Source organism: Amyelois transitella, chromosome 10, assembly GCF_032362555.1.
Source record: "Amyelois transitella isolate CPQ chromosome 10, ilAmyTran1.1, whole genome shotgun sequence".
Taxonomy (NCBI): domain Eukaryota; kingdom Metazoa; phylum Arthropoda; class Insecta; order Lepidoptera; family Pyralidae; genus Amyelois; species Amyelois transitella.
Genome location: NC_083513.1, coordinates 5,522,199 through 5,536,046, shown reverse-complemented (window position 1 = coordinate 5,536,046; position 13,848 = coordinate 5,522,199). Strand labels below are relative to the sequence as shown.

The 13,848-nt window shown below is 34.9% G+C and overlaps 2 protein-coding genes across 5 annotated transcripts in view; one reads left to right on the top strand and one right to left on the bottom strand.

The window, feature by feature from the left end:
• The window catches only part of LOC106137673 (uncharacterized), a 57,961-nt gene extending 56,578 nt beyond the window's left edge, over positions 1-1,383 (top strand). The window contains exon 12 of the mRNA XM_013338544.2: positions 144-1,383. Coding sequence (XP_013193998.1) covers positions 144-644 — 501 coding nt within the window. The 3' untranslated portion in view covers positions 645-1,383. The remainder of the gene's footprint in view (positions 1-143) is intronic.
• Positions 1-13,848, bottom strand: part of LOC106137675 (autophagy-related protein 16-1) — a 164,862-nt gene that overhangs the window by 142,127 nt on the left and 8,887 nt on the right. For 2 of the 4 annotated variants that reach the window (XM_013338545.2, XM_013338547.2), the window contains 4 exons: positions 12,861-12,914; positions 10,463-10,613; positions 9,522-9,627; positions 8,757-8,899 (listed from right to left, as the gene is read on the bottom strand). In XM_013338545.2, the coding sequence (XP_013193999.1) occupies positions 8,757-8,899; positions 9,522-9,627; positions 10,463-10,613; positions 12,861-12,914 (454 nt within the window). The remainder of the gene's footprint in view (positions 1-8,756; positions 8,900-9,521; positions 9,628-10,462; positions 10,614-12,860; positions 12,915-13,848) is intronic. The other 2 variants (XM_013338546.2, XM_060946115.1) reach the window with 1 other exon arrangement.

Here is a 13,848-nt window from a genome sequence, read left to right as displayed (position 1 = left end):
TGTATCAAAGAAGTTCTCGAGTGTGGAGCGCCCTTTACCCAGAAACAGTCATGTACAAATAGCTATCATATACAAAAACACTGTACTAAACAATACTAAAACTTTTCTATTACAAAATTATAAGATGTGTTATTTGGTTACAGATGCTGTTGTCGCACTTTGACGCCTTCAAGTTCCCCTCATCTGAAGTCGTGCAATTCCGTGCTTTGGTCAGTCCCTGTATGCCAAGCTGCGAGCCGGTACAATGTGATGGTGGCCCGAACGAACTCCGCTCTGTCATGTCTTACGGCCGTAGGAAGAGGCGCTCTACTCCTGCTGCACCTACCGATGACATGCTTCTAGTGCAAACGATCCAAATAACTGACAAGTTCGGATTTGACAAACAACGTGCCAAGAATGTAACTGAAGACTCTGTTTACATCAGAGAAACAGATGTTACCTGTGTAAATGCAGCGGGAGCTATGCTCGCAGCGGCTGCTTTCTTGGCCGCGCAACTAGTCGTACTAGCAGCATGGACGTGCAGTTGGCAGCGACGACGTGCGGCTTCAAAAGCTGCAGAACTCCTTCCCGGTCCCACCGCTCCCTCTGCTCTTTGCAAAGTCTACGATGCCAGTTTCTCTCGTGCACACCAGAGGCACTTCTGAGTAATTGCAGGCATATCACTGCGATAAGCATCCGCAATAATAGTATATTTCATTAGTTTAAAAACCCCCGTCGAGTCCCGGCTCGTAAGGCCGACGTTTTGCCAGAGCGACACGTCCACCTTGCATGAAGCGTAGGACAGCGATAGCGGTTATTTAATGGTAGTGACCGAAGGCTCCCAAGTCATACGCTACGTACGGGCGAGGACTACGGGAGCCTACCACTCGGAGACGGGGACGACCAGAAAAGCGTGAGTGCTTGTGGATGAATGTGAGTAGCGACTTGGCGCGCAGTGTGATCGTCCGTCGAGTGTGTGTCTTGTGTTTGAGAACGTTAGCTTGTCCCCTTCTCTGAAGTTATCGGCGGGACCGTGGCCGTGTGTCGTTATCAAGATCATGTCGCTCATTCGTTTAACTTTACGCTCGGAAATCCTTTCGCGGAAGTCTGATGACGTATTGTACCATATTTGTTTTTAAAACTAGCGTAAGCCTGATTTTAATGATAGTGATAAGTAAAAAGTAACATTTCAGTACCTTGTAAGTAGATAACCGAACGTGCGACCTAAGTCAAGAGACGATGGATTGACGGCCGTCCCGACATCGTAACTTATTTAATTTAGAATAGTTTCTTTTTACATAATTTATAATTGAACATCGAATTATACCTATTTAATACATTCCTAATATAAAAGAAATACCTAAATAAATAGTAGTGTTTAAAAAGACTTAATAATGTGCTATTTTCCTATAACGTAAACGAAAAGTATTTTTATAAACGTACTCCAACTAGTGCCTTAAAAATCAAAATTGTATTGTAATGAATTCTGTAATCATTTTATCTTTGTTTCATCCATCCAAACTGTCAATATCTAAAATAAATCACAAAATATATTTTTTGGTTTCATTTTAATTTCTATACCTATGTACACAATACCAAAGTATTTCCAGTCAAAGGGAAGACAAATGTGCAATTTATTTTTTAAATCGTTATTTAAAACCCTTTATATGTAGATGAAAACAGAACATCAAAGAGAGAGCAGTTTTTGACGTAAATTGCAAACCGCATTTGACCGGTCCTTGTAACGGCACAGATCAATGAGATGGCATCTTGAGGTGAGGTTTGTGCACAATCACGTGTGAAGGGGCACGCCTGGCGTCGCATTCGTGCCCGAGATTATATCAAGAGTACGGACGTAAAGCACGCGACAAGGCCACAAATTAAAAAGACTAAGGAAGAGTCACTTAACAAGGGGATTGAGAATTAGAAAGCGACAGTTTGCTAGCCCATCGCCTAAAAGAAAAATACGTTTTCTAAACCGATGTTTGAACAAATCTGTGTCAAGGCAGAAAATAGTGTGGTTGTAATTAGACTGACTTGCGCTTAAGCCTTCGCTAGAATAAAACGAAGAATCCTATTTTTTCTCGTTTCATTAAAACTTTCGATATTCCCCTGTTAAGGCCTAAGTAAAAAAATCAATATGCACAATTCCACAACGAATAATATGATTTGCATCTTGATTAATTTGTATGTATCTGATAGCAAAGTGCGCAATCGACAGATTAGGATACATTTTCCTAAACGAAATTTTGATAAAGTTTCAAAAATTAAGTCTACTTTTGGTTATTATTAAAAACAAGACCAAAAATATTCTAATTCGGTAATACCAGTTTCTTGCGACGGAGTACTGAATAATTCCGCTCGCGATATTCTGACAAAAGATGTTACTCCGTACTTTCGTTATTTGAACGGAGACACGTGCCGTTTAGCGCAGTCATTAGTATTTATTGTCTGAACGAAAGATCTGTTTCAAATTAGGTCTCTTTAAACGTATGTATAACGAAGTAACAGGTTATTTTCTTTAGTGAAAATAAGGTTGCTATTAGCAACACACTATCACATCATACTACTGATATTGAATGTTCTAATTAATAACCGTAATAAAAAATAATAATAAAAAATATACTCTACTCTATATTTCGCAAAGCACAAAGTTTGACCTAACAAAGATTTTCAAGAAAAAAAAATAATAGCTGCAGTTAAATTTAGTTATTCTGCTCTAAACTTCCTTTCCAAATTGGCTTTCTATTCGTTTGCGTCGACAACAACGACTCTTTGTAGTATTCTTAAAATGTCTTGCCAATTCTCTAAGCCATGAACTTGTAGGTATTTGAAATCGCTAAAACTAAATACTCTTTTATCCCTGAGGTAGATCCCTGAAGTCGCTCTTTACGACATCCATATCCTATTCCAAACATTAACACAAAAAAAAAAAACAATCTTTTTTATTTCTTTGTGCAATAGATTCATTTTTATTGCTACATTCAGCATAATTTAATGCAGTTAACACTAAGTTTTGTTCTTATATAAAGCAAGCCAGATTTTAATAAACAAATAAAGCCGCTTCAAATCATAAAGTAATCGTGTCGGAACTTTCATGGATCATAAAATCAAAACAAGCGGTGAATGCAACATTGTCACCAAAGAAATCGTTTACAATAATATAAAATATTCATGAAATAGGCGGAACACCGAGTGCGACGGCCACTGCATCGGATACGCAAGGCGAAGCGATGGAAAAATAAATTGAACGAGTAACCGAATGATAGACAGGCCGACATAGATAGAGTTAGCTCAGGTTTGTTTATTCGTGGAAGATGGACAGTTTTCATATATAGGATAGGTATCATAGTGAAATAGATAGAAAGATTTGAAGAGGAAAATTATACGAAAAAGTAATAGTGCGTATGATGGTTAAGGAACAGACCGCCTACTTGACATAGTTTCGTAATCCAGAAGTTAATATATAATTGAAACCATGTTCATTTATATCAAGGTTCACTCTGAAAAAGTACATTAAAAAAATATGTTAAATATCATATCTTTCATCCACATTTACCCAAATATTGATAATAGCAACGAAGAATCAATGTCGGCTTGATTTTTTAATGCAGAAGCAAGTCGATTGCGCACTTTTAAACAACAACCATATTCTAAGTAAACAAATCACTATTATACTTTCAAACTCATAATATTCAGATTGCCTTATAAGGAACACGTTGTGCACTCTCCTGGATACCTGATCCTGAGGGAGCTTTGAAAAGTATAGACAACTAAGATATAACGATTGCATAGATGATATCGTCTGATATCGGTTCCTTTTATGATATCTTTTTCCGTGTCTATGTATTGAACCAAGTAAAGATATAATCGCACGTTCGCGACACAAATAAAATATTGCTGGGCCGGCTTTGGTTCTCATGAAATATGTAATCTGATTAAGTATTACAATAAATGAGTCACGTTGGAAACTTTGAGCTCAATGACCACTAAATGAACAATAAATGTGTTCATGGAAAGGAAGATCTTATTTAAACGTGGGAATAAATAAGCGTTAATTTTTTTTATCATTATAATAGGAATAATTAGAATCAGAATTGATTGCATGCATGGCATATAAACAAAACAATGGTAAAGAAAACTTGAAATCGCCATTGAACAGTATTATAATTGCGTAATTTGATATACGAAAGCAATAAACGTATAATTTCATTTGAATACATACATATAGTCACGTTTATATCCCTTGCGGGATAGATAGAGGCAAAGGTCTTAAAAGACTGAAAGGCCACGTTTAGCTGTATGCCTAAATTTAATTATTAAATATAGTTAAAATACTAAAACATAAAAGTACTATCATCTAGTTGCACATAGTGCACACTGAAGTAAATATCCTTAGAACAAGAAAAGTAAAAAAAAAGGTTTTGAGTACTGTAAAAATCTAGCATCTAAATCTATAAGAACTGTGGTTAAACAGCATATTGGGTTTTTCCAATGTTTCGGAGCCACATTAAGATAAATGGTATGTATAATTAACATCACAACCGACTGTAGACGTGCGTCGAGACTGCCATTGTTGTGGTAAATGTTCATGAACCGAGCCTTTTAAAGCGAACTGGCACACACTTTCGCTGGGAAAAGGAAAGTAAACTTAGACAATAGGAGCCTTACGTCTTCCTTAATATTTGCGACTCAAATACAAAGAAATGCCTTGTTCGATTTTTTTGTACTTCGTAAAGACATAATGGTTCATTCATTCCAACTTCCCTATTAAAGTTATGTTAGAGATTTAAGGTAGCTTTTTCAAAATCACTCAGTTAACTATATAATATAACTATAGTTAGATAACTTGTGTATAGATAAACCTGACCAGATTAAACCAAAGTTAATTTTTAATTTAACAGGTTTTTTCCAATATTTTCCCTCCTCATAATTCTCTAATAGTTGTATTGCGAAGAAATAGCTGATATATTAACCTTCTAGCTTAGTAGTCGAATTAATCACTTTGTCATCGATGATGAAAATTCTCGTAATTTATTTTTGATATGTTGTTGATTTATAACCGCCACTCGATTTATATTTGACCACAGGATAAAGTCGTCAATGGTACCTACATTAAAATTATAATAGGACTGAAACTAATCACTGTCATAATTTACCTTATGGCAATTAAAATATCACAATAACAACGTAAACGTCATTTGAAAGAAAATATATAGTTCTTTGTGCAGTTAAAGTCATGTATTTCTGCGTTTATACCTCCCAATTATAGAAGTCAATAACAGAAATTCCCAAGTACTCGTTAACCAAGGACAATATAGCAAACAGCCTTGAGATTGTGATAAAATCTTCCGACACGGTATCTGAGACAGAACCAATCCCACGGGCGCAACGACTGAAGACAGTTGTTATTTTAATTGAGTTTTTAATTATATCTTGCAATCTTTATGTTGTTTTGCAATTGTCATCACTAATATTACTGAATGATGTCAGACAACGTTTGATAGAACTTTTTCTATCCAATTGATTGTGTATGTTAGGTTAGATTATTCAAGCAACTGGTAAGATAAAATAAATTATCTAAAAAAATGCACCACGTCATGACAAACAGACGTCATGAATTCAGATTTACATTGACAATGTAATCTAAAGTTGAAAATAGAATACTCGTAGTTTAAAATGCAGGTGCTAGTTATGAAAAAGCCGTGCAGTGGCATTTTCAATAAACTCATATAAATTTATATACAGCTCAGATCACACTTTTAAATTAAAAGCACCACCAAAAACGCATTTACATGACAGACAGAGTCATAACTAAACAAATTCATGAAAGTGGCCTCAAGAAAACTGTTTATGGTAGCAAGCAATTTAAAAAGTGGCGAGTACAGATGGCTGCAAACCGCCGCTGGTATTGAAAAAGTGGAATTTATGAATATTATTCAATAATGTGGGTTCGGATATGTTTACATTCGCAATCTATTCAATAAGTCCGGTGTTATTGCAGCGCTTGCCGAGGCGCCGGATACGGATGCGCCGCAATTTGTTGAGTTATTCGATCGGGATCGAGATCACGCAGGAATTCCAATGCGAAAATAAATAAGAGACACGCCACGAATCACTCGCTGCCTGGAAGAGTCAAAGTTGTAGTTTCGTATAGTTAGTTTGAAGTTTGAAGCTTAAGGTATTTTTTACCTAATAGCCTTGTTGGTGAAATCGAAATAAACATTAAGTATACTAATTAACCATTAAGTATATATTAAACGATAGATATCCTTAGGGTAAGCAAATTCCCGATTGCTCATTAAAATTAAGGCATATGATTGTACCGCAAAAATAGAGATATGTACATATTACTCGTAATAGACAGACTTGACTAGATTTGATCAAAGTAAATATAACTTGACTGAATGTTCCTATTTGTTTTTCTCATTGCAAAAACTGTTACATATTCAAATTAATGTATTTAGGAAAAGTAGCTGATATATTTACTTTCCACAACATTAAGATAATGAGAGTTGGTTATGTATACATAAACACGTAACTTTTGTAAAGCCTCGTAAAACGGTTGCTCATACATAAACGAATCCCCATCTTAACTGATTTATTACGGACTCAAACCGAGAAAATTCATAGTATGTCTTGACATTACTTATTGAGTTAACCGTTTTAGCTTATGTTTCATAACGCAACATACTTTATCTTGGGCATTAACATATAATGGCCGGTCGGAACAAAGCTGAACATTTCCAGTGGGTTACCACAGATTATTCGTAAACGAGTGGGCGTACCCTCCAATTTGTTGGGCTTGAAGCTCTGATTGCATGTTTGCACTGGCTTCTTTGATGACGAGAGTATTCCAAATACGATCCTTGTGGGTGGCGAACCAATGACGTCTGTTTTGCTTATTGAATTTGTTATCATCATACTTACTGCATAATTTTCAGATAACATACAGGACTTTGCGCGTTTAGCCTATCTATTGGAAGAATTTATGATGTGTAGACCAGCTCTAATGACAGTCTATAAAGTGCAGCATTATTGGAAAGTAGGTAACACTCATTCGCGTAACTTATAACTTTATCAATACACTTGGACATAATTATGTTACGAGTATCAATATAAACTATTTTCTTTACATACATACATATAATCACGTCTATATCCCTTGCGGGGTAGACAGAGCCGACAGTTTTAAAAAGACTAATCGGCCACGTTCAGCTGCTTGGCTTAATGATAGAAATGAGATTCAAATAGTGACAGGTTGCTAGCCTGTCGCCTTAAAGAAGAATCCCAAGTTTATAAGCATATCCTTTAGTCACATTTTACGACATCCATGGGAAAGAGATGGAGTGTTCCTATTCTTTTTCCTATTGGTGCCGGGAACCACACACATTTTCTTTATAAGTATAAAAATTGCCTCTCTTTGTCACATTAACGACCACAGAGTTTTACTGGAAGGATAGGTGGAGGCTTCATGTTTCCACTTTCCGAGATACATTACTCTTAATACTTTGTTTGCTTTCTCAATATTCATCACTCTTATAATGCAAGTAAGTCTAAGCAGTAATGCTGCAGATAAATATAACGAGAATGTCTCGTTATATTTCATAAGTTAAAAATTGCAAGAATCGATGAAGTTTGTAACATACACCACATGTTTATTCTTTTACATGTAGCTGGATCGCTTAATGGTACACATAATCAGAAATTGAGGCATGTCGCTAGACTATAGAAATATTGAAATAAGTATCTCAATTTTATAACCAATTGGATGTCTTTTTTAATCTTCGCGGGTTTTTTTTCGTCGCTGGGAACGAAGAAAAATATGAAGTGTAAAAGTAGTACAGCAAGGAATGTGAAGTGTTTATTTACATTTATTGTAAACCATAAACAGAAACGCTTCAATATTAAAATAGAAAACAATTGCAAATCTAAATTGCACCCGAATCAGGATGCAAAAAGCCGGAGTCGATGTCGGAAGTGATCGTGGCGGGATCACGATCCGCGGACGCGCGCTAACGATGCGCTAATAGAGGGTCGTGCTGGAAGCGTTCCCGTGAATCCCGGCCTATCCCGTGCCGCGGCGAGATTGCCACAACTGACGGATGTTGCCATTTACTGTTTTGTAATGTAAGTATACGAAAATTATTCGTTTTTATGTATGTTGTTTTAAATTTATATACAAAGGCTGCCTCGAGAAAAGGACTGCTAATAACAAATTAATATTAATAATAAATGTGACAAATGTGTTTTTGTGTCAAAAACAGCGCAAAACCTAAAGCGCGCAAGTAAAGATTTCACGGATTGGAGCATATAAACAACCTTCGACACAACATCGTCGGAGCCGCGATTCCCCAGGCATACAACTAGCCTGGCGGAAGATCTGCCCATTGCTCCCGCTACAATAAATTTCTTTATTATCCTTTAAAATTTTATCATGTAAGTACATTGAGGTATACATGATACAATGACTATAAGAGGATAAGTAGAATAAAACAATGTGTTTTACATAATAAACATAGACACGCCAAAGGCTTAAAAAAGAAGTGTGGTAAAATGAAGCCCCGCGAGTAACAACTACATAGTTCTTTTAATTATGAGATTAAAACACGACGTTTATTCAACAAATCTCATTTGTAAAAGTAATTGTATTGATTTATAAAACATATAAAAATACACTCAAAAAATTTTTGAGCTTAGACAAAAAACATTTGAAAACTTTATTAGAAACTTGCCGATGTCACAAAAAGAATAATTCATTTAAAATATGCACTCACCCTTATTCGCTGGTCGTTGACAGTCCACACCCGACTCGCGAAGTCGCAAGAAGCGCCCACAATTAAGGTTCCCGAAGCGTCAAAATCCATTGACATAACGCTCGCGTTTGAACCTATTAGAGTACCTTTACTTTCAATGACACCTGAAACAAACGTTTATTGATGTTAATACTTATTATGTATGAATAATGAATAATTGTATTATACACGCTAAACAAACAAACAGGTTTATTCTTGAACCCACATAAGCAGATAAACTACATACATAATACAATCACGTCTATTTCACAGAGCTAACAGCCTTGAACAGACTATTAGTCCAGTGTGGTTTAATGATGGAATTGAGATTCAAATAATAAAAGGTTGCTAGCCCATCGCCTACAAAAGACTCAAGTTTATTACCCTTTGCCCTTAGTCGCCTTTTACGTCATCCATGGGAAAGATGTGGAGTGGCCATAGGGCCTAAGTGCCGGGAACCACATGGTTTAGCAGGCGGAATCAAAATCACGGTCGGTAAGCGGTGTCATTATCAAGAAAGCGTTTAGAATTAACTCGTAACCTAAATATACTACGAAAAACTATCGGTGTTTCGCTTTTTATTATGACATAAAACGGGACAGCAATAGTTTTTCGCGTGATAATAACGGCGTCGCACGTGCCATGCTAGGAGAGCGGGAAATAAATAAAAACAAATGATCGGTAGAAAGAAATATCGGTTGTATTCAAAATAGGTTAAGAGATTATTCTCTTTAAATGAGAACTTACATTTAGATATGTCCCATAACTTGACTTTTCTATCCGCACCGCCCGTCGCGACTATCCGATCTGTAGGGCTCCATTTCACAGCGTTCACTTCGCCGTCGTGAGCGTCCTATATATTGAACAATGCATTTTTAAAATATATTATATTTTACTATTTTGCTTCAAACATACATATTATCACGTCTATATCCCTTGCGGGACGGCAACGTTCAGCCGTTTAGCTTAATGATAGAACTGAAATTCAAATAGTGACAGGTTGCTAGTCTTACTTAAAAGAAGAATCCCAAATTTAAAAGCATATGCCTTAGTCGCTTTTATGATATCCAAGGGAACAAGATCTGAGTTGCCCTCTTATTTTTTACTACTTTGCTCCCATGGTTATTTCGGGATAAAAGGTACACCAATACGGTATAAATAATAATATGAAAATACTTTTAAACCACAATTTGATACAAATCCATACAAAAGTGAAATCGTTAGTAATATAAAGGTGTAGATATTAAACTTTCCTTTGCTATAAATTCATATGAATAAGACATAAATTCGATAGACTATATCCCTTCTTGAAATGTTTTTGTTGTGCTAATTGTGCAATAAAGTTATAAAAATAGAATTTGCAGCGCATAGCATCACTATATAAACATACAATTCAAACATATAACATAGTAACTAATAATCTTTTTCCGCAAAAACAAGTATTTTTTAATAAAATATTTTAGAAGAAGTTCAATATTTTGTCAATAATTTTGTAACCAGAAAATTTCACTTGTTTATGGCAGAAACTTCAAGTTTGGACGAAACATCAAAGTTAAAAACGAAATTCTTAAACGTATTTATATTTACCTGTAACACAATTTAAGCTGTTGCTTTTTTTTTCTGATTACAATATCGGACATTAAAATGAATGAACCCATGAAAAAATACTGAACACTTCCGATACTTACAAATCTTAAAGCTACTTTGGATGGCAGGACAATCGCGTAATAGGACAACGTGTCAATCGCTTTATCGTCTGATGAACCCGGCGAGCCTCCACTACCTCTGCTTTCTCTGGCTGCTTCCTCTAACTCCTTACGAACCTTGTCGCTTTTCTTTCTGCAATGAGAACCTTGTATTCATAATAAATCAGGTACAGAAGAGTAGGCCACACCGTGAGCGAGGCGAACAAAATTATTAAGCGTTCTCGTTTCCATATGCGGGGTCCAGAGGGGTTAGTACGAGTTTTAGTCGATAGTGAGTGAGTAATCTCGAATTTGTATGGAATTGCATTAGTGCCCTCGCGTTACCACTAGGTGGCGTTGATCAAATCATATACAAATCGCGTTTACTTGCTCGATGCGTTTGATCGAGTAAAACTCGCACTAACCCCTCAGATCTCGCCGTTTACTATCGAAGTAAACTGAACCTATATTGCATGCGCGTTTCTACTCGATATAACAAACATTAGAAGAAAAACGTATTTTAATTTAAAAACATGTATGAAATTATAAAAATCTCAAAACGGAATTAAAAACCCGGTCGGAAAGGTCGGTACGCAGTTTCTTGTCTCACACTCGAGTCTTGAAAATAAGTTATTGATCTGAAAGACAACTCAAAAAGAAATGGTAATATTCGATCCGCTGATTGTGGTGTTATACAAAAATCAATAATGCTTCCAGCCGACAACCTAGCAGTAGCGCCGCGCAGAAGAGCTAACATCGCATGCATCGTTGGATATCTTGGTGCGCAAGTCGGTTAGGTGAACCAAATAGGTAGAGCATAGGTGAAACGCATGTTCGCTAGCGTCGCTCGCATGCAGTGTGGCCTGTCCTAAATTAATAGGTAGTGACAATGCTTTCAGAGCAACGTTCGGCGCCAAAGCATAAATGTAAAGCGGGAAATCCCTAAAAAATATCAACAAATTCCCCGAATACACCGACACTAAACAAGTAAAATTTAATGGGCGTGTGCCTCTTAGTATTTTTCTCATTTCGAATGAGTATCAAGCTAATTATTCTCAAATATCAACCATAGCAATGCATCATGCAGATCGCAAGTTTAAGACATAGCACCCATTACACATCTCTATACATTTTAAATTTATACAGAAACAAATATTTTGACGAATCAAAAAATTTATATAATATAAACTTGCGCAATTATTTTAATATTATATTTTTTCCCAATGACGCCAATTTATTGAAATCTAAAATGCATAGAATAATTAATGACAAAAGCGTTTGATGTCATTCTATAGTTTTGTTTTAATCTAAAAGTATTAATACCATTTCGTCATTTTGCTTATTTACTTCAACTTTGGTAAGATAGTTTTATTCCTTTTCGACCGATTTTGTGCAGAGGCGAGAGTAAAGCAGATTCCCAAGAGCAATCCAGAACAATGTTGTAAACGGACAGTCTTTTAATATTTGCAGTTATGTTTTATTTCAATAAATAATGGTTCAACAAAGGTTTCCTACGAAAAACGTTATAACAATATATGTATGTAAATATAGTATTTCTATGAAAAACGTTATAACAATATATGTAAATATAATCAACCAGGACGACGTTTAGAATTGGTCGGTTACATGCGAATAAATGCCATGCTTAAACTTGTCGCAGTCACAATCTATTTATATGCGAACCATTAATTGCATACGCATTCAGTGCCGTGAATCTATAAATCTGTCCATGATACTCGTATTTGTTTACCTAGCCAAAATTTTCCGTCCGATGGCCTCAATCCAAATAATAGTGTTTTTATTGTAAATAAAATAGAATGGGGAAAAAATCAAATTACAAAATACTAATGACTAAAATATTATTCTTATGGACCAGCCTTCGTTATCAATAGCTACACCATACGTAAATTATATATAGGTAGTATCATTCATCAGTAGTACATGAAGTTTATTAAGAAAAAAAAGCTTTGAAAGTAAGTTTAAACAAAACAAATCAAATCCACGAAATAAGTATGATTCAGAAAATTTTACTACAATAACTGAGTGAAAAGTACAAGTAATAAAAAAACAATCACACAAATATGAATGTTATTGTAAACACGATTGAATTTATTCATTAATATGATACATGCACAAACAGTGAATAATAGAACGACTCCTATTTTTACCAGCCATGAAAGTGGCTCCCGATTTTTTTAATCCACCCTAAAGCATTTTTTAAAAGATTTAAATTACGATGCATAACTTTTATAAGAGCATAATGTCGAAATATTTTAATGAGTCAGTTTCAGAGTGCAGTTAAGACATAAATGGGCCAAATTTATGAAGAAGTACATGTTCAATATGAACACCACAATGCCTTCAAACCACCACATTCTCATTCACATTATGTCAAACTCACCCGAAACTAACTCTACCAAACGGGTTGATGAAAAACGCGGTAGGGTTGCTTGACCTGTTGAAAAAATTAAACAAAAAAAAAGCAAAAACAAAAATGATACATATGCAAGCTTACTAAGCCGCGTTGCACACACAATTTAGATATCAGATATTCGGCTATAAAAAAAATGTAATGTTGGATTTATAATCATACTTGTCTTTAAATAGTGCAGAACATTACATTAATAGTAGTTGTAATATTTTCTGTAAAAGTCCTTCGAGTTATTAATATCGTAAAATTTCGACACGTTGATTGAGTCCACACATTTATTGTTGTTGTTTTCAAAAATGCACTTAACACCAGATAGTAACCAACCGAATATCAGATTCTCTATTACATAACCCACACTAGTAACATCACATTACAACTTAAAATAATACACAAAATAAACACAGAGATAATGTGCAAGTTCTACTGTTATTTGTCATGTATGGTACAGTAGAACATATTATTTATTTAATTTTGGAGAACCAACAACTTTTCCAATATAATATTATATTTCATTCATAGATTATTAAATGGCGGCATGACTCAACCTTCCAACGAAAAACATTAATCTCATAAGTTTAGGAATATTTCACGAAACTTGTTTCTATCTTGAGGTTGGTATTTAATAATCTTAACTGCAGGTATTTTATATTAATTAAAATTTTATCTTGACATTATAATAATGTGTGATTTTTTGTCATACCTATTACTGATTTTTTAAGCTTTGTATAATCGTTGTGCACAAAAAATGCGCAAATAAGAATCAAAACATTTTACTTATTAAGTTTTAACTTGCACTACATAATATCTAGTAGATTAGTAAACTTACGTTATAGCTACACATAGTAAGGTATGATGATTACAATCAATTATTGTATTTTATCGTTTTGAATATGATTTTCTAATTATTTGCTTAAATGAACGATACATGACAAAACTAACTCTATAGCAGTGCACAATA